The sequence below is a fragment of the Quercus lobata genome, chromosome 2, assembly GCF_001633185.2.
Source record: "Quercus lobata isolate SW786 chromosome 2, ValleyOak3.0 Primary Assembly, whole genome shotgun sequence".
Lineage (NCBI taxonomy): Eukaryota > Viridiplantae > Streptophyta > Magnoliopsida > Fagales > Fagaceae > Quercus > Quercus lobata.
In genome coordinates, this window is record NC_044905.1 from 62,020,406 (window position 1) to 62,042,038 (window position 21,633).

The window sequence follows — 21,633 nt, forward strand, 5'->3', positions numbered from 1 at the left end:
TGAGATTATTTGCAAATGAGTCTTTGATGTCAGCCCTTATCCTTCGGTTTTCATATTGGAATAAGGAGTTAATGTTCATTTTTATTTTGGTCATGTAGTTCATTTTTATTAGTAATCTGATTGTTATATGCCTTTCATGTTAATTATTCTATGTAATATTATTTCTAAATTAAATACTATGGAATTCATGAATTTCATTGTTGTAAGCAAAAAAACATATTATGGGCAATCGTATTACAAGAAAAAATGAACGACATAGCCAATATTGTAACGAAATCAAATATGAATGGCCAAAATGAAAACAATCTCAAACTTTACGAGCCAAAAGTATAGTTTATTCTAAAATAATTGTATTCCCAAATTAAAAAAAAAAAAAAAAAAAACAAACAAACAAACAAACAAATCATTTAGGTGTAATCAAATAACAACATGGTAACACCCAAATTTCATAGTCTCAAATGTTTAACAACATGTTTTGATGTTCAGAAAAGGTCAAAAGTCACATGAATAGGCTAGGTGACCTATTTGTTTTGAGTTCGATCCTTGGACCAATTTTAAATTTTTAAGGGGGCGAAATATAGTAATTTTGGAACCAATTTTTTAATCTATTTATAATTTGAGGCTCTTTTTTTCTATTGTAAGTTCCATTGTTGAAGGTAAAAATATGGAGGTGTTTGTGATGACGGCTTGGCTTATTTGGATGCGAAGAAACAAGTTGCGCTCAAAAGAAGCTACTCAGCCTTGTACTAGAATCGCTCAGTTAGCCTCATCCATGTTGGCTGAGTTCCAGCAGGGAAAACAGAGGCGGGTTGCAGGGGTGCAAGCTGGCCTGGTGCGGTGGCAGCCCCCGGCAGAGAATTCCATCAAAGCTAACTTTGATGGGGCGGTTTTCGGGGAGGAGCAAGAAGTCGGTATTGGGGTGGTGCTTCGCGACTGTGAAGGGCAGGTGCTGGCGGCTTTGTCGGAAAAGGTTAGGCTGCCAGCAACAGTTGAGGTCCTCGAGATGATGGCGGCACGAAGAGCAGCTCTGTTTGCAAGGGAGCTAGGCTTTAGCCGGGTCTGTTTTGAAGGGGATGCGGAATTAGTGGTGAAATGCTTGCAGTCGGGGTTGGTTTCTAATGCATTGACAGGCCACTTAGTAAAAGACTTTATGTCTATAAGGGGGTATTTTCAGTCCTCCTCTATCATCCATGTAAGGCGGCAGGGCAATCATGTAGCCCATGCTCTAGCTAGGGATGCTAGGTTTTCTTTTCCTTTAAGAGTTTGGATGGAGGAAGTGCCTCCAAATGTTTTCAGCTTTGTTGTTAAAGATTTGCAGTAGTTGTTTTTCTTCCCTCCCTGAGAAGGGAGGTTTCTCAAAAAAAAAAAAAAAAAAAGTTCCATTGTTGATTGAGAATATTAAGGTACGCACTGGTTGTCTATCCACAAGTTGAAAATATTTCTTGAGATAGTTGACATCTAGCACCACTTGATTTTAGCTGACTTGGGTGTTAATAACCATATTTATTTATTTTTTGGGTTTTAGGAAGGAGCCATAGGTGTGAATCAATTGTTCATTTTCATTTTTATACTATATATATAATATAAATTTGTTAACAAATCACCGTATCAAATTTAATTTCTACTGTACTTTAGATTATTTGGTGATTTGTTTGTGCCTCCACGTTATTACATGTAATTTGATTAATTAATCAACTTGAGTAATTGAATTAATTAATTAGGTAAAATTTATAACCCTACAAAAGCATTTAGCAATATACTATAAAAAAAAATTTGAGGCTAAGATGTGCCATGGCCCCCTTGTTCTAAACATAAATCCATCCCAAATATTGATTATTTATTTCAATTTTTATGCGGCTACCAAGTTATTTGTAGTACGATTGGCATCTACGTACCCCGGCCCCCTCTACAATCTGTCTTGCGGGTTCACCCCCCTCCCCTCCTCAAAAATACTTGTGTGGCAATAATTGGTAGTTATAGTTGATCTAGTTAATGGTATATTACTATTTTTTTTTTTTTTTGAGAAAAATAGTATATTACTTAGTAATTACAAAATGATATGTGTATATATATTGACCTTATAGTAAAAAGTATGCATCATAAAATGTACGTAAATAAAAAAAAATAAAAAAACATGTATAAAGCCAAAACTTCAGGGCATGGGTAATGTAAAGTGCATGTTAGGAGGCATAATTACTATTATAATAATCCATTAACTTTTTAAGAGTAAAATGGTTGGCTAGCTTTAAATTATTGGTCCCAAACATACCCTTATTATTATTTTTTTTTATTGAGAAAAACAAACCATTTATGAGACATTAGAAAATAAATGGTTTTAATTTATTAGATATGTAACCCTATATAAAGACAAGCAGTCCATCCATTTGGATTCCTAAAATTTGTCAATTTAATACAAGAAAATTCACCAATTTGTCAGTTCATCACTCCCCATAATGAGAATCTGAATAGATGATTGCATATGCTAGTGCCTCGCTGATGCATATAAGCAAGAATGGAGATTTAAATAAGTTGGTCAATCTAATTGAGCCAATAAGAGTTTCAAAACGTGTCTAACATTATTGGACTTGCCCTCTTTGAATCAAAGGCCATGGGAATTAGGAATAAAGTTACAATTGTAGCTGTCTTTTTAGAAGGAGAAAGAAACAATATTAATTCAAAGTATGCTTAACAAAGTCTAACCAGCTTTCAACAGAAAAAACATACTAATTTTTCTCTCCCTGTAGTGATCATCCAATGTGTGATTGAGCTTCACAAAGTTCTGAGCAACAATATTATTGTAAATGATATGTTGTGTCCCCACAAAGATTACCATGGCACAAAGGAGCATATTGGTATCTATGCTTTATGTTTATTAAACAAAAAAACAGTACCAAGAACCATTGAAATTGCTTATCACTATTGGAAAAAAGGATATGTAGGTGGAAAGACGTCATGCCTATTCAACATTAATTGGCCTTTGCTGAGTATATATCTTAAGTCTGGTTTGTTTTTTTGATAGATTTGATGCTTCTTTAACACAAAATGTATTGAAATATATTAAGGTAATTGAAAGTCTAAAGGGCATTTTAAGCATTAATTACTCCGAGATTCGTAGCCCTAAAAGCTAATTATCAATGCCATCGCAGTGGAAAGAGGGTGCCAATAAGTTCCTCCATTGTTCTGTTAGTCCTCTCAATTTCTTTTTCCTTTAACATTTTTTATATTATGGATTAGAACAATGGGACATTATTGTATTGAGGGCTAGCTTGAGGTTATATGTTTGTTTTAGTTTAAAAAATTTCACCATTATTGCTCTCATGTGTTCTGTGTACATGTGTGTTGGGTTCACTTATAATTTTTGCTTCCTAAAATGAAATTTGTCTAAGGTTTTTTTTAGAGAGTTTCGTAACCTATGACATCCGCTTCTAATGATGGCTCTTTATTATCAAATCAAGACACCAATCAGTTTTTTATGTAAGTGGGGTTGAACCCCAGATCCCATATTCAACCATCGGAAATTTTTCCAATTGAGTTAATTGGAACCCACCAAATTTGTCTAAGTTAACCATGAATGATGAACTAGTACTTAAGGTCAGTCCGATCTTAGCTAAAATTCGACCTAAAAAAAGAAAAGAAAACAAGCCTGAGAACCAAGACCAAACTTGACCATTTTTTCTCTTTAGAATTTTTTATGCATCACATACATTATTATTATTATTATTATTATTATTAGAATAAACCATTCATTTAATTTAAGAATTCTAGACCCAATAAAAGTTAGCTCATGTATTCAATTAATTTAATTTTTTGAAATATTTGATAGTGTATTTGGTGGGGGTTAAACGGTTTCATGAGATACCACTTTGTAGAGGTGAGGATTTATATTCCACCTTGTTAGGAAGGGGAAGGATTCCTAATGAATTTTTATCTACTTTCAATTTTGTCCAAAATGAATATTTAGTATAAAACTTTATAAATGAATTGATATATTTTTTCTATTTTTTTTTTATATATATTATCGTTTCCTCTTATTTCCACCTTACAATCAAACAAGTGGAGGGATCTATTCATCTTCTTCTCGAAGAAAACATACAAAACAAAAAAAGAGGAGGGGACTCTAGAACTCCCTTTTCTTCCCTTTTTATTTTTAAAACATCCAAAAAGGGAAAGGGGTGTCTACTATATTCTCCATTCCTCTCTGCTATATCCGTTCATCTCATCTCCCCCCAAACTTCCAACATATTTTCCCTTATTTTTCTAATGTGGGACTTGTAACCCTTCTTAAAACATCTCTTTTATTTGTTGACAAAGACAATTATAATGCCTTCCTCCTTTCTTTCGATAGGGGACATGCAATGCTTCTTTTTAAAAAAATTTCACTCCTTTTTCTTTAATGGGGGACTTGCATATTCCTTAATTATTTATATTTTATTATTTATGATATTATCATGGTCTAACCTCTGATTGAACTCCAATCCGATCTTGAACCTTGAACCTCTCCTTTTCTTTTTCATTTCTTTTAGCAATTTGATTTTTTTTAAACATTGAGCGCAGTTGTGTATAATAGTCTAAATAACCAATAATTATTTTAGGTATCAATTATATACATTCTCCTTATCACAAATCACAATATGTGGGTCATATCTATCATGAGGGACACAACCTAGAAGAGAGAAGATGTATATATTCAAAGCATAAGATACTTTCATGTATGTCACACCCTAAGCCATTTGGTTACCATTGTGTTTGGTGAGCGAGGTCCTAGCTATTTTAAGGGGATTCATGTCCCATTAAGCCTACAAAACTTCAATTCTATTAAGGCGATTTTCTTGGACGTACTTAAAGTTATTCTATAACGCCCTTGAATTTGGCATTTCAAATAGCTTTTGCATTGTGACAATGGCTGTACAAGCGGCCTAATTCTCGTTACAAAAAAAATTCTGTAAATTATTTTCTATTAATGTGAGCTTTGTCATAGGTTTGTAACTTTTCGAGATCTATCCAATACCAAGCAATAGAATGTAGTTAATCCTTCCAATAACATTATACTATAAAATAAATAAAAAATAACGTAGTTATAAGATAATATTCTCATAATTTTAAATAATGTTTAATAGTGTGTTTGGAAATTTGGGGAGAGGGAAAAGTAGACAGGTAAGGATGGAAAGGAGAGGAGCAAAGGGAAATGATTACTTCTTCCCCTTATTTAGATGTTTTAAAATTTAGGCAAAAATGCAAATTACACATGCTAACTTTGCACTGTGATTAATGATTCTCACCCATGTAGTGCATTAGTTTTTTACTGCAGATCCCTCTTCAGAATTTTGAAGCTGATATCAATTATATTTCTGGAATCATTGCGTTTGTATGGATTTTTTGGCCAAGGAATGGAACCTTAATAGTGATTTGTTTGTTTTGTATTCAAATCCCCCTCCCCGTATTTTGTACCAATCATTAGACTTTGTATGGTTTACTTTTCTTTAATCTAGTTCTTCTTTACCACTTTCTCAAAAATAGTTCATTTTACCCCCCCCCCCCCCCCAATAAAAAAGACTAAAATGATTTTTAGACAAAGTTAGCAAGTTTATATTGTATTTTTAACTAAAATTAACTATTGAGAGGAGAGGGGAGGCATCTCAGCCCTCCCTAGTTATACACTACAACATCTTCTTATACAACACTACACCCCATCAAATAGATGTCGGAACTAACAACTACCATAACATTCCAAGTCATAGAGTCCTAGGGAATCGAATGAGGGATCCCCAATTTGAATAAAGAACTTTGTTCAATATAATGTCCCATAATCTAAATTTTACATCTTTACTCATAACCTTTACTATACCTTCTGCTGTTTTAATCTCACTAGCTACCATAAATTCTTGCATTTTTCTGAGCCCACATATGATATGATAAATAGCAGCCAACCACGTTAGTTTACATAATTAGAAGCTGCTATAACCTCTTCCTTAAAGATTATCAATACCCCATACCATCAAATCCTCTTAGTCAGTAACATCATTCGCTAAGCAAGACCTCAAAACAGCACTCCATATCCTTCAAGTAAAGAAAAAATAATTTTTATCATAACTACCTCCTTGACAAAAGTAGCAAAGAGTATCCCCAGTAAAGCCCCATTTCAGCATTCTTTTTTTGGTACTCAACTTGGTTTTTATTGCCAACCATCCTATGAAGAAATGTCAAAGGATATAAAGAGGAAACCATAGCAGTTTCCAAAATTGTCCCCAAAATTAGCAATTGACCACACTGCCTTGTCCCTTTCTGTCAGCTCAACCAAAAATGGTTTACTTTGAATGGATACTAATCCTCTAACCTAGCAAGCCTCCAAGACCAGCTCCTATTGCTTTTAAGTTTTAACTATATTAACTTTTGCATCAAAGCACTAGCAACATCATAGATGACTCTAAAAACCTACGTTTGGTAAAGAGCACCAGCTGTCATGATAAAGGAAGATATTTATGGGAGCCGTACCCAACTTTAAATCTTAGGAACTCCCTAGCAACAACCCCTTAATCTCAATAGCCTCCTCTATCCCCATCTACAAGTCTATGGAACTTTGGCAGTCCAAAATTTTTTATCTTTTAGCAAATTTCAATGCACCCATGTCACCCAAAGATGCCAAATATACTTCAACATAGCTATTTTGCCTACTTTACTCCAATCTTCTATTCTCTTTAATGCTAAATCACCTTCCCTTTTCGGGGTGCAAAGTTTCTTCCATGACACCTTAAAGTTACCACTGCTACCCTCCTGAACTTTCCAAAGAAATGAATTGAAATTTTGGTCATTAGTTTTAAAAACTTTTTTGGGGAGTATATTGTTGGAGCAATAATGTTGAATACTATGCAGGGCTGATCGCAAAAGTTTGAGCCTCCCAAGCCTAACAAAAGAAAGTTTATTGACTGTCCAAGATGATATTGTAGCAATAATCTTGTCAATTAAAGGCTTGCATTGCAATTAGTAGCAATGACCTTATAAGAGATGAGAGGAAGCCTCAACTATCTCATTGGCAAGGAGCCTTCTTTGAATTGTAAATTTAGGATTTTATGTTTCAAACTAGGAGCAATCTCTGCGCAGAACACTTCACTTTTGTGCGGATTCACAGAAAACCCACAACTACATCTACATGTTTGATTAAAGGCTAAGATCATGCAAACTTTCCTTTTCCTATAGAATAAGGCTAAGAAATTATAAGAAATACTAAAAGGAAGAAACTCTGTCAGAGTGTGCTCTATTAAGACAATCGGTTCAAGGGTTTGGGGGTGCTCTCGTGTGCTTGTGCACGTAGAAGCAGGTGTTAGTCTTGCAGCTCTTGCAAGAGTTAGTGTGGCCTTCCTTGGGTGAGGCCGAGGATGGGGTTTTAGGCAATAACATCCATTTAGGTGGCTAAAGGAGGAAGCATACAATGTCAAAAGAGCTTGAAGAGTTATGGAGGAAATTATCCTTCACGGAGGAGGAGGATGAAGGAATTGAGCTTGGAAGTAGTAGTACCAAAGCAGCAAAAGAGATAGGAAAAAACTATGCTATTATGAAGATAATGACCCATAGAAGCATAAGCCTAGATGCATTGAGAAAGAATTTGAGGATGCTGTGGAAAACAAACATGGGAGTTAATATTTTTGAGTTAGAGGCGGATTTGTTCCTGGTCAAGTTTGGAGATGGGAAAGATAAGAAGAAAGTGCTTGATATGTGTCCATGGAGCTATGAGAAACAGCTAGTGCTAATCCAAGACTTTAAAGGAGAGTTAACCTCAAAGGAGATTGAGCTAAAATGGTCACCCTTCTAGATTCAGATTTTCAATCTACCTCTAAAGAGTAGAACAAGGGAAACTGGGTAGGCGATTGGATCCATAATAGGGACAGTCATGGAGGTCAATGTGCCCAAATTAGGAGCTCACTGGGGGGAATGCCTTTGGGTGAGGGTCTGTATTGATGTTACAAAAAGACTCATTCGAGGCAAACGAATCACCATTGAAGGAGGTGAGTGCAGGTGGGTTAACTTTAAAAATAAAATACTTCCCAATTTTTGTTATCGTTGTGGATTGCTTAGCCATGCACTAAAAGAATGCCCAGAATCATCTAAGAATGCCCAACTGGTGGAGGGTTGCCTTCAATATAGGGCCTGATTGAAAGGAGAACCAAGCAGAAAGAGCTTGAATGACCCACTCAGGCATGGTTGGGAAGAAAGCCAGGAAGACTGAGCCTGGGCAACCAGAGTTAGGCTGGAGAAGACAATAGTGTCGTCTGGCGTGTCTTGGGAAAAAATAGAGGTAGGTAGGGATCACGTGATTAAGCTGACTTCTCAAGGTGGCAGTAGCTCTACCTGGGAGGAATCAAAGTTGGGTGCTCCAAAACAGCTGACAGAGAAGTTGCATGAAAGTAGTAAGGTCAATGGGTCGAGGGGAAAGACAAAAGAGCAGGTATCCCCTTTCAGTGAAAAATCACTAGTCCTACACATTGTAAGGTTGAATTTATTCAACCATCTTATTGGCTTTATTCCGTGCCAAATTTGCTTGTAATTCAGCATTTAGTAACCCTGTATTTAGGTGGGTTTGATGTAAGGGTAGTGAGTGAGATAGAGTGAAGTTTGCTCAAGAGTGTGCAAGAAAACAGAGTGTCGCGGCTGGGACTCGCGGGTGACTCGCGGCTGCAAGCCGCCAGAAGCTGCACACGTGCCAAGCATGCTGGAAGATGAACAATCATGCTAGCTGGAGCACTACAGGACAAAACAGGACAACTGGCCATACGATTATCTCGCGACTGGATCTCGCGACTTAGTCAAGCCGCGAGCCACCCCTGTTTTGTAAAAACCTGACGTTTCACATTCCTCTCCACTCCAGTATAAATACCCCTATTACCCACGATTGAAAGAGGGCTTCCAGAGAGAATTTTGAGAGAGAAACCCTAGAGAAAAACTAGATTGATTCACACACAATCTATACCTTAAAGACTCTTCAAATTCCTCAACTCTCTTCCTCTCCATTGTCAAATCCTTGAGAGGCTTTATACCAAACCAGGTTCTCACCATCATCATCATTGTGAGACTGCTGTTTGGATTTCTGGGAAGCAGTTAGGAAGGAACCAATCTTCATTGGTTGATGTTACGGTCTAGTAGCGGAATCCGGGAAGCTAGAAAAGAAAAAGGTTCGGCGTAACCTCGTTGGAGCAAGAAGCTTGGAGGGCTTAGGTGCACTGGGTAGATTAGGCTTGGAGGGTCTATTGCTGTCCTTGTATCCCAACTATATTTTCTAATGGATTGATTACCGCTTGGAGGGCGGCGGAGAGGTTTTTCGCCGAGGGCTTCGGTTTCCTCTTCGATAACACATCGCATGTTGTCTTTGTGTTTGCATCTTCCTTCCTCTCTATCTTTGCCTTTTTATTTATCTGCTGTGGATATTAATCTGTTATGGCTTAGATAGTATTTAATCAATTTCGTTTGATAGCATATGTTAAGTTTCCGCACACTAGTTGTTTGACATATTGCTTGAATTGATTAAGTTGTTATTTGGGGGTCTAAACGTTCAAAGGTGTTTTTGTACACGTTTTTGAACTTTCACACATAATCCGGGCCAAACCTATAGAAGACATGCAATGGGAAAAAGAAACATGTCAAGTACAAGAGCCAAATTTTGAGTTTGTGTTGGCGCCAAATCCAAATTTAAAAGACAAGGATGAAAGCCCAAACAAATTAGATAGTGGGCGAGGCCCAATGGCAATGAGTTTTAATTCGAAGCTCGGCTGGACTATGGAAAAGCTGGGCCCTAAAAGCGGGCATTGGAAATGATTGGCAAGGGGGCCAAAAGTGGATCCAACCCACGATGAGATGGACCCAATTAACCAAAAATGTGAGGGCCCAACCCCGTTAAAAGAGTTGGACCTAAATGTCTGTGTTCAGAAAAGAAGAAAGGGCATGAAACAAACCTGCTCAACATCAGAGGAAGTAAAGGAAAGGGATGGCAGTGAGGTGGTGGCTACGATACAGCACTGTCGAGCCCCATGAGTATTATAGCATGGAATTGCCGGGGATTAGGGTCCTCCCTGGCGGTTCGAACACTCACCAATGAGGTGAGAGCAAAAGACCCACTCCTGGTCTTTCTTATGGAGACTAAGGCTGGTACGAGCAGGATTAAAGGGATTCAAACCAAACTGGAATATACGCAAGGCATTGTAGTGCAGAGTGATGGGCAGAGTGGCGGCTTGGCATTATTGTGGAGAGAAGGCATTGAGGTAAGCTTCAAAAGCTGTTCCAATTCCCATATCGATGTGATTGTGCATGAAGATCCAACATCAAGTCCGTGGCATGCGACAGGCTTCTACGGCCAACTCGAAACTAAAAAAAGAAACATTTCGTGGCAACTGTTGGAAGCTCTAAAAGTTCAGTGAGACCTTTTGTGGATTGTATTTGGGGATTTCAATGAAATCATATACAATAGTGAAAAGTCAGGGGGGCCGAATAGAGATATTAGGCAGATGAAGGGGTTTCGAGATTGTTTAGGTAGGTATGGGCTGTTCGACTTGGGCTTTGTGGGACAACGGTTTACATGGTGTAATGGTCGCCTAGGCAATCAAAGGACGAAGCTCCAGTTGGATAGGATGGTAGAGACTGAGGCGTGGATGAGGAAATTCCCAGAAGCTTGTGTTCATCATTTTTTTATGTCTGTATCGGACCATTGCCTGTTGGCTCTCTCCCTCAAGCGAAGCCAGCCACGAGTTCAGTTGAAGAAGCGTTTCTTTTTTAAGGCTATGTGGACAAGGGACGAAGGATGCAAAGAAGTGGTGGAGTCGACTTAGGATCCACTTCGAGGTGACTTGGAGATTAAAATTATGGACAGATTGAAGAGCTATTAGGAACATTTGAAAAGGTGGAATTGGAAGGCTTTTGGCAATATAAATAATGTGTTCAAATAGAAGCAAGGTAAGCTCCAATTGCTAGAAGCCACGAATGTGATCACGAGAATGCTGAGGAGATCCGAAAGCTAAAAGTAGAGATCAATGAGACTTTGACAAAGGAGGAAATCATGTGGAATCAAAGGTCTAGAGCACTTTGGATCAAATGGGGGGATTGAAATACAAAGTTTTTTCATGCTACTACTAGTCAAAGGCGCCGAAGAAACAGAATTGTGGGTATGCAAAATTTGGAGGGGGTGTGGCAAGAAGACCAGGGAAGGATTGAAGGTATAATCTTGGAGTATTTTAATGCCATTTTCAAGGCGAATCATCCGACCAGCTTTGAAGCTAGTTTGAGTGCAATCAATACCTGAGTTACCACTGAGATGAATGAGGAGTTGTTAACTAATTTCAAGGCAGAGGAAGTATGGAGAGCTCTCAAACAAATGCACCCTAAAAAGGCTCCAAGCCCCAACGGTTTGTCTCCTATATTCTATCAAAACTATTGGGATTTAGTAGGCTCGGATGTGATTAAATGTGTACTAAATGCACTAAATTCTGGTGTGATGCCTAGTGATCTTAATGAAACATTTATCTGCCTTATTCCTAAAGTCAAATCACCCCAAAAAATCACTGAATTCAAATCCATAAGTTTATGCAATGTGATATATAAAATCATTTCCAAGGTGTTAGCTAATAGACTGAAAAGAATCCTTACAATAGTGATTGATGAATCGCAAAGTGCATTTGTGCCAAGGAGGCTCATTACCGACAATGTCCTTGTGGAATTTGAAACGATGCATTGCATTGATCAAAGGAAAAAGGGGAAGGAGGCTCTTATGGCCATTAAGCTCAATATGAGCAAGGCCTACGATAGAATGGAATGGGTTTACTTAGAGGTAATGATGAGAAGTTTGGGTTTCCATGACAAGTGGATATCTCTTATAATAATGCGCATGACCACGGTGTCATATTTAGTGTTGATCAACGATGAACCCAAGGGCAAGATCACTCCATCTAGGGGCCTCTGACAAGGGGACCCAATCTCTCCATACCTTTTCCTGATATATGCAGAGGGCCTATAGGCTATGCTGAAAAAGGAAGAGCAATAGGGCACATCATAGGGATCTCAGTTTGTAGAGGAGCGCCAAGAATATCCCACCTACTTTTCACTGATGACAGCATACTGTTTTGTAGGGCTACTGTTAAGGAAAGTAACAGGGTAATGAAGGTTCTTAAGGATTATGAATCAAGCCAAAAGCTCAACAAGGAGAAAACCTCCCTTTTTTTTAGCAAAAACACCAGTAGAGATGTGCAGAACCATGTGAAGCAACAGTTTGGGGCCCAAATTATCCAGCACCATGAAAAGTACCTCGGGTTGCCGCCACTAGTTGGCAAGGGAAAAAGGAAAGATTTCAACAAGATAGAGAACCAGGTAGGGAGGAAAATAGTTGGTTGGAAAGGAAAACTTTTGTCTAATGCGGGTAGGGAAATTCTTATCAAAGTGGTGGCCCAAGCTACGCCCACATACATGATGAGTTGCTTTAAACTCCCGGACACACTGTGCAAGGAGTTGAATGCGATGATGAGTAAATTCTGGTGGGGGCAAAAGGAAAAAGAGAGGAAAATGGCATGGGTTTCGTGGGAAAAACTATGTACTCCAAAGGTGGAAGGGGGTATAGGGTTTAGGGATCTAAAAGCCTTCGATTTGGCCCTACTAGCGAAGCAAGGGTGGAGGATCCAACAAAATCCAAGCTCCCTAATTCATAGAGTTTTTAAAGCGAAGTATTTCACGAGCATCCCATTTAAAGAAGCACAATTGGGCAGCCATCCCTCCTATGCGTGAAGTATTATGGCAGCCAAGGATATCATTGTGAAGAACTCCACATGGACCATTGGAAATGGGAAATTAGTACACATTTGAGAGGATAGATGGCTTCCTACACTGGAGTCCTTTAAAGTGGTGAGTTCGAGGGGTTCACACACTAAGGTGGAGATGGTCGCAAGTCTTATAGATTCGGGGAGAAGAGGCTGGAATGTGGCAATGGTAAAGAATATCTTCCTTCCTCACAAAGTTGATGTTATTTTGGGAATCCTAATCAGCTCCCGCCTCCTTGATGATTCCCTGATTTAGGCCTGGACACCCAATGGTAAATTTAATGTGAGAAGTGCAAATTGAGTGGCATAAAAATATGGAGAAAGGAGAAACCAGCAAGGGGAGAGAGGGGGATGCTTTGATGGGTCAAGGATGAAAGCTATTTGGAAAATGATCTAGAACTTGAATTGTCCTAATAAGATTAAGCACTTCATGTGGAGGGCAGCCAAAAATACTTTGCCAACAAAGCTTCAGTTGAAAGCAAAAGGGATCGGGCAGGAAGATAACTTTGATCTATGTGGGCTATATGAATCCTCAAGACACATATTGTGGGGCTGTAAAGTGGCTGCAGCGGTGTGGAGTGAAACAAAAACCAAACTCCATTCTTTGCCTGAGCCTCACTTGAACATCCTTGACATTGTGTGGGAAATAAAGGAGCATTGCCCAGGAGTGGATTGGGACCTCTTTGCGGTTACGGCTTGGAGTCTATGGAACAATAGGAACTTAGTTAGACATGAAGGGTACTGTAAGAGGCCTGAGGTGATTGTCAGAGAAGTTGTGGACTAATTGAAGGAAGTTAGACAAGTAAAACAGACTCAAGAAAGGCCAGCCCCCATCACTAAGCCTCCATGGACCCCCCCCCCCTCGGCAAGGATGCTATAAAATCAATGTGGATGGAGCGGTATTCAAAGAAAATGGAAGTTGTGGGGTCGGGGTTGTAATCAGAAATGAATGAGGACAGTTAATGGGAGCAATGTGCAAGAATGTGGACTTGCCGATAGGTGTCCTGGAGATTGAAGCAAGAGCAGTGGAGGAAGGGATTCTTCTACCTTGGGACCTTGGTCTAAAAGACATTATCATTGAAAGCGATGCTCAAATGGTGACGAATGCCATAAAGAGGCAATGCCCGATGCGTAGGTCAATTTAGAAGCTGATGGAAGGAATTCAGCAAGGGCTAAACCTGTTCAACTCATAGGAAGCAACCCACATTAGCTGAAGTGGTAATTTTGTAGCACATATATTGGCTAGACATGCCAAAAGTGTGAATGATTGTACAATATGGGTGGAGGATACTCCTACCATAATTCAGAATCAAATTCATCGTGATGTATCAAATATGAACTTAGTTTCTGTTTAATGAAAGTTCAGCACATGTTGTTTATCAAAAAAAAAAAAAAGACAACCAGTTCATATTGACTAAGACACTATCAAGCTTTTTAGCAACAAATTTCTCTGCATCCCTTTATTGCTCCATGTATAGAAGCAGCCTACATAAGGGTGGGCCTCTATCTCAATGTTGCATTTGCACAGCTCAAAATCTATTTCAAAGGAAGACAAAATTCCTACTTCCCCCACTTACTTTTTCACAAGCAAATTTACATTAAAATCTACCATCAATATCCATGGCAAAGGTGTGTTTGAGCCTGAAACACCTCCAAGTTCTTCCATAATCCTTTCCTTTCCATACCATTATTTGAAGTGCTTTTCCCATTGATACAACAATGCATAGCTTGAGAGGGCCAAGAAATAACTTCTTTGCTCCAGAATTCCTAAATATGCTCAAGATCATACAAGTAATTGTTAACTGTAAACACTCCATTTTGCAACATTTCATCTCACCATTTGCCACTTTTTCAAATCTAGATGTAAAATGGTAGTTTTAGGTTTGAAATTTTTTTTATTAATGACCTTAAACATAAAATTCATATCATAAGTAGTCAAAGTGTAATTTCTAGAAAAACTGGCCTCTTTATATGTATAAAATGATGCTCAGACCACTAGGTATTATATATATTTGTTAATGTTTGAGAGAGAGTTTCAACCTATGGCATCCGCTCCTGATGATAGCTCTTTATCATCAGACCAAGACACCAATCAGTTTTTTGGTGTAAGCGGGGATTGAACCCTAGATCTCTTATACAACTATTAGAGACTTTACTAGTTGAGCTAACTGGAACCCACTTTGTTAATGTTTAAATTTAATTGGTTGATCCATGATCTTAACATAGATGGGCATGTGTAGGGTAATCAAAGATCAATTTTAATTGGTCTGTAAAAAGATTAATTAATTTTAATTAAAAGAAAAAAATCCTATTGGTGATAATTGTTTAATTATGGTAGTTATGTGAGCATACAATTATTCCATGTGGGTAATGTTCTTTTTCGATGAATTTAATTAATTAAATATACATAAATATAATCAATTAGATTTTGATTATACTTATGTATATTTAATTAATTAGAGTTTTTTTTTTTTTTTTGGAGAAATTAATTAGTTTTTCAATAGTACAATTAATCAATTTAATTATAGTAGCAATAGTATTTATCTTGTTTAATTGAATAATGTATTTATATTGTTAAATTAATAAATCTAATGGAGATAGAAACTAGCAATGCCACTGAGCCGCACAATCTACTAGTTCACTTTCGTCTAATTGCATTGCATATGGCATCTCTAAAACTATTCCTGAAATAATAGGAGCACATTTTATTTTTACTTTAATAAGAAAGCCGAAAGCTCCAGCAAGGCAGGTAAGCATTACAGAAGCTAGAGAGAGAGAGAGAGAGAGACAATATTGTAACTCTACTTTCATGAACAAAAAGCACAAAAATCCAACATGTGCAGCTTGAAATTTGGGTACAAAATAACCAACAACCCCATCATCGTGCTCAGACTAGAGGAGGTAGGACAGGATAGACACAGGTGTATGTATATACAAATACCTAGTAATTATCAAAAGTGGGTGGGCTCCTAGCGTTGTCTAAATTGTTTTCTTTAACAGACTAGAGCATTAGCATTGGAAAATTTCAATGCTATTCTATTTTACCATTCTAAAACACCACTTTATCAATATACCATACCATTTTACAATTCCTCTACATCCCAAAACTCTATTTTTATTAAAATATTATTTTTTAACCCATTCTTTATTATTTCTTCCCAACCGTTCAGCTTATTTTCCTAGGCTTTTCAACAGCCATTTTTATTCCTCTCTCCTAGCACCGATTCAACACACAACACACACCCATTATACAACGATCAACCTATCCAAACCCATCATCACACCCACACACACACAAACACAAACATCAAACCAGCAACAAAGCCACGCACAAACACAACCCAGCAACAAAGCCACACACAAACACAACCCAACAACAAAGCCAAGCCACACACACAAACACAAACCCATTCAAAAACCGGGCCACCGATCAAAAACCCAGGCCAGGCCACCGATCCACGCCGCCGATCAACCAATCCACACCACCGATTTGAAACCCAAGCCACCGATCAAAAACCGGAGCAAACCCATTAAAAAAAAAAATCATCACCGGAGCAAACCCATTCAAACCCATTCAAAAAACATCATCACCGGAGCAAACCCATTCAAAAAAATCATCACCGGAGCAAACCCATTCAAACCCATTCAAATAAAATCATTACCGGAACAAACCCATTCAAACCTATTCAAAAAAACATCATCACCGGAGCCACCGGAACAAACCCATCCAATAAAATCATCACCAAAGCCATCGGAGAAAATCCATTCAAAAAAATGAGAGAGATGAGAGAGCAGAGATGAGAGAGAAGATGGAGAGCAGAGATGAGAGAGCAAACCCATTCAAAAAACATCATCACCGGAGCCACCGGAGCAAACCCATTCCAAAAAAAACATCACTGGAGCCATCGGACCAAATCCATTAAAAAAAAAAAATGAGAGAGATGAGAGCGCAGAAATGAGAGAGAAGACGGAGAGCAGAGACGAGAGAGAGAGGGGCACAGACAAAATGAAAGAAATGAGAGACAGAGGAGAGAGAGTAGAGATAAAATACTATTTTTTTTATACAATTCTGCTACAGTGCAATTCTAAAGATAGAATTGCACTGTAGCAAGTATTGTAAAAAATTTACAATACTTGCCTTTACCATTTTCTGATGTAGATGGTTTTAAGCTTATAAATGCTAAATTTCCCTTAGATATAGCATTAGCATTTTCCAATGCTAATGCTCTAACAAGGGGAAAAGAATAAGAAGCCTTTGTAGTATAATAATACTAACTAATTAATTACCAAAATAAGATAAGCACATTATAGCATTTAATCTGGACAGTCTCTCAGAAGTCCTTGAAAATCATAATCTAAGAAGGGAATCAGGTAGCTTGTTTTTGCAACTCAGCATGAATACACAATTATTGCTGTCATCACTTGCATTGCAAGTTAACCTAATAAACCAATTGTACCATTATTGGTTAGTATTCACTAACATAACTCCCCACCATTTAACAGAAAGAACCACCAATCATCCCTGTGAGCTGTGACTATCATTCCACTGCCACCCACAATCACAATGAAGCTGCCCCTTCAAGCTGATCTTTAAAACCTTAAAATGCGCAAGACTCTGTTAAAGTTCACAATAATCAATCTATTGGCTTCCAAGCCTTACTCCTTTTAAAAAGGATTGTCTAACAACTCTAAATTATATAGTATGGAAAGAAGCAACAACCATCTCCTTTCTGTAGGCTTGGAACAGGATTTTTATAGCCGACTCTAAAGAACCAGGGGCACAAGATTTTTTTTTTGTAAAGTTTTTATGTTAAATATTTTGTAATGTAGATGAAAATATTAATGACATTACAAGTAGTTTTTTTAATGCAATATTTTGTAATCTACTGCTATATTTTGTAATTCTTAAATGCAATATTTTTAATGTAATTAGATCTACTGCTAACATTGAGTAGTTTTTTTTTTTTTTTTTTTGGTAAGCTCGCTATAGATTTTATTCCTAATTAATTAATTAATTATTTTTCTTTACCTAACAACGTGCTATATTTTATTTTAAAATTTATATATTAATTATTTGATTTTGTATTAATTAACATTTTTGTTTTATATTTTTAACTCTATTCAACCTTTAGCAAATAAGCAAATACAATTTCAATAAAAAAAAACTAATCAAAAAAGCACATTAAGTTTATGGATGATTTAACTTTATTTTATGTTTTATGTGTAACATGTTGACTCAAATTATTATTATTTTTTTTTTATATTCATTTGTGGAATTATTATACTAGTAGACTATTAGAATTTATTTTCAAACTATAAATAAAAATATTTATGTATTATTCTAACTTTTATTTTTGAGTTTTTTCTTCTTCTTTTTTTTCATTTATTTGTTTTGGAAAAAAAAAAAAGAATTAGGTTACAAAGTGTAGGGGCAAAGGCCCAAGATCATACAATGGGCCTTAGGTCTCGTATGAAAATTCGACCACGTCCGAGAAGAAGGTGTGGGTGCCAAAAGGGCTCCCGGCCCAATTCTTATGGGCGTAAAAATGTTTAAAAGCCGGTCCGAGGAGAAGTGTCTCCTCGGACGTACCAAATATGGCTCAAACATACACTCTGCCTACTAGAAGGGTCCATTCCTACGAGCATTAGTAACAAGGATGAGTCCCACAAGCCCGTAAGAAGGAAGAAAGTGTAGGATGCCAAGGGAGAGGCTGCAGCTGCCACATTAAATACATAGCAGCTACTTTTCTGGTCGCATTAATGTGGAGAAGACTTGTGAACAGTGTTGCCTTAACTACCTCAACTCACAGAAAGATGGGGGAGATGTCCGATGGGACAAGCACTCAAGTGAAGGTCCAAATGATCAACAAATGTAAGGCCCCGATGACTTCAAGAGGGCTATATAAGAGGGGGGGAGTCCCCATGAAGAAAGAAATGAAGAAAAAGGGAACTTAGAACAAAAAAACAGTGTAGGAACTATAGCCTTTGAGCAGGGACCGATATACGTCCTTCACCTCTCCTCGGATTGAACATCTGATGGACATGAAGGGGATTTTCTTACTCTCGATTGTCAGATGGCCAAATTTTAGCTAGTATACACTTCCCTAAGGCCTAGTTTTGTAGCTCACTCTCTAAAAATTCATTGTTTTTGGCTCCTTGGGCCAGAACCCCATACTTGTTGGGCCTAGGCCCTGAATCGTGTCCCTACACAAAGTATGTTAATTTTTTTTTTTTTTTTTTGGGTATGTGAAAAAAAAAAAAAAATACAGGTCAATCTAGGTTGATCTAAATCAACTCATCAAAGACTAGGTAAGGGCCCTTATGCCATAATTTTTTTTTAATAGATAATTAATTTGATAGTTGGAGTGTTGGAGAATTTGAACCATGAATGTTTTTGTTAAAATAACATGAGGTGCTAATTGAGATACAAGACTCTTGGTCATAATGTTTCTAAAACTTTCCTTTTAGGAAATCTCCTTAAGGGATGTTCATATTTCTTTGCCAATGATATTTTGTATGATTCTGTCCAATGACATACTCTCATTCAGTAAAAGATAAAAAATTGATCTTTAAAATCAATTTGCAATAATTTTCTCAATCCATTCCATAATAATTCATAAAACTTTTAAAATGCATTTTGATCATTTAATTTATTAATTCATTTAACCAAGTAACATAATTATCACATAAGTCATATGATCTAGAATACATTTTATGTATTGGATTCAAATAATAACAACATATGAAAACTAACTGTTATGCATCCCACAAGTGGTACAGTAAGTCCAAGGTCCATCTTGTTGTAGAGCAAGATTAATTGTGAGGTCATGCTTATTAAAAGACATGAAAATGTGTTAATCTATTAACAAACAAAATTGTGTCAAATGATAAATACTTTTTATATAAGTTTTTTCATAACTTATAAAGGTGGTAAGTAGTGATTAGAGTAACATTAGTTTTACATTAACCTACTATTGATACAATCTTTATTATGTTGCAATTATAATAAGCCACTTTAATAGTTTTAAAAAATATTATCACTAAACTTATGTAAAAACATAATCAAGTTGACCCATGGTCTAATAAGACGAAACATTTTGCTTTATGGAGCATATGTTATCCAATTTACACTGCCAAGAGGATTCAACCAAGCGAATTTGCAGGAGAAGCGATTCCTTTTTCATTGACAGAGGTTAGGAGAATCGTTTACAACTTAATACAGAATCATGATGCTAATAGAAGAACTGACAGGTAACTAATTAGTAGACATAATTTAATCTCCTTCATGACCCAAACCTTTCTCAAATATCTACCAACCCTTGTAGCCTTTTTCATCAAATATCTACCAACTTCTTCTTCCTCTCAAATATCTTCCAACCTTTGTAGCTTTTTTCATCATATCAGTCTTCTTTCTTCTTTCTTCTTTCTTCCATGCATCCATATATCAAAGTATGTTCCATCCATATATAGCTTGGCAAGGATTTGTTGGACTTGGACTTCCACCCCATGCATCCAACCAAGTAGTGGCAGCACTAGAATGGACTCAGCTGTCTACATACTTAATGAAAAACAGGGCTAATTGCAAATATAGTAGTCAGTCATTGGATAGAAGCTATCTACAAGTAACCAAATAAAAAGTCTTTTTAAAAAAAATGAATTAAAAAAAAAAGTCTTTTATTAACACTCAATGAATAACAAGCATCATGTTGGAGAAAGTCAAGTGCAAAAGTGCAAGAATTTAATGTGTTCTTGGATCTTATGGAGAGGAAAGTTAGACTTTATGAGCTTTTATGCAAGTATATGTTGTGTGTTTGAGTGTTTTTACCCTTTCACGTAGAAAAAACAATCAATCAATCAAACAAACAAACAAACAAACTCTATCAATTCCAAGTTTACCCAAGAAAAAAAAAACCTAATAAAAATTGGATGCATGATTTACCTTAGAAGGAACTAGAGGAACCAAAAATTGACTACTTATTGGAATTTATATATCTTAAAAGAAATTTACTTTAAAACAGTTCATTACATTTATCAATCTACTTGTTCTTACATTGTTTACGCAAGGAGAGAGAGAGAGAGAGAGAGAGAGAGAGAGAGGTGAGCAGACACAATTCAAGCGTGGGCAGTCCATGCAAGAAAAACAACTTGTGTGCTCACTCTCTTTTGTCGCCTTCAACAAATTACTTTAAAACTATTACACATCAATCTACATCTTCCTGAAATGTATAAACATAAAAGGAGAGAGAGAGATGGGCGACAGATAGAGGGTGAGCACACACAATTCAAGCGTGGACAATTCAAGCAAGAAAAAAAACTTGTGTGCTCACTCTCTTCTGTCACCTTCCCATACAAACCCTTTCAATATATTAACACGACCAATTGATCTTGTTGCACCAAAATAACCCATCTTCCAACCACCTTGCCCAAAGCATTATGATTATTTATCACATGGAAAGAAAGAAAACTTGATTTGATTGTATATAGAAATGATGGTTTCTGTGACTTTATATATAGGTGGTGGAAAGGGTATAGAGAAACACTAACGGAATATATGTGGTTTAAACCTCTATAAGTATAATCAGTTAATCACTAACAATAAATTAATATGTTGTTGGTTCATTAGTCGACTAATAACACTACATTTTAGCTTTTATTGTTCACTTCTTAATTACTAGTTTAATGATCATTATTAGCTTTCCATAAACTTTTTTTTAATCCCACTAAGTTTGAGCTTAGAACTATAGGTAATTAAAAAGGTGATCAATTACCATCATCAATTAGAAAGAATATATGGATGTTGTTTTGGGATAGAGCCAAGATTTCGACTTTGGAAGTGTCTAACGCCATC

At 36.8% G+C, this 21,633-nt stretch overlaps 2 protein-coding genes across 2 annotated transcripts; both read left to right on the top strand.

Moving 5' to 3' along the window:
• Positions 1–664: 664 nt before the first annotated feature.
• LOC115968042 lies at positions 665–1,321 on the top strand. Its single transcript, XM_031087244.1, has one exon. It carries the CDS (start codon positions 665–667, stop codon positions 1,319–1,321), a length of 657 nt encoding a protein of 218 aa, XP_030943104.1.
• A 10,811-nt stretch (positions 1,322–12,132) lies between these two features.
• Positions 12,133–12,753, top strand: LOC115968059 (uncharacterized mitochondrial protein AtMg00310-like). The gene has a single exon (XM_031087264.1). The coding sequence runs from the start codon at positions 12,133–12,135 to the stop codon at positions 12,751–12,753; it is 621 nt and encodes a 206-aa protein (XP_030943124.1).
• The last annotated feature ends 8,880 nt before the right edge of the window (positions 12,754–21,633 follow it).

Coding starts and splice junctions, on each gene's coding strand:
- LOC115968042 (XM_031087244.1), top strand. CDS start 665: ATGGAGGTGTTTGTGATGACGGCTTGGCTTATTTGGATGCGAAGAAAC.
- LOC115968059 (XM_031087264.1), top strand. CDS start 12,133: ATGAAGGTTCTTAAGGATTATGAATCAAGCCAAAAGCTCAACAAGGAG.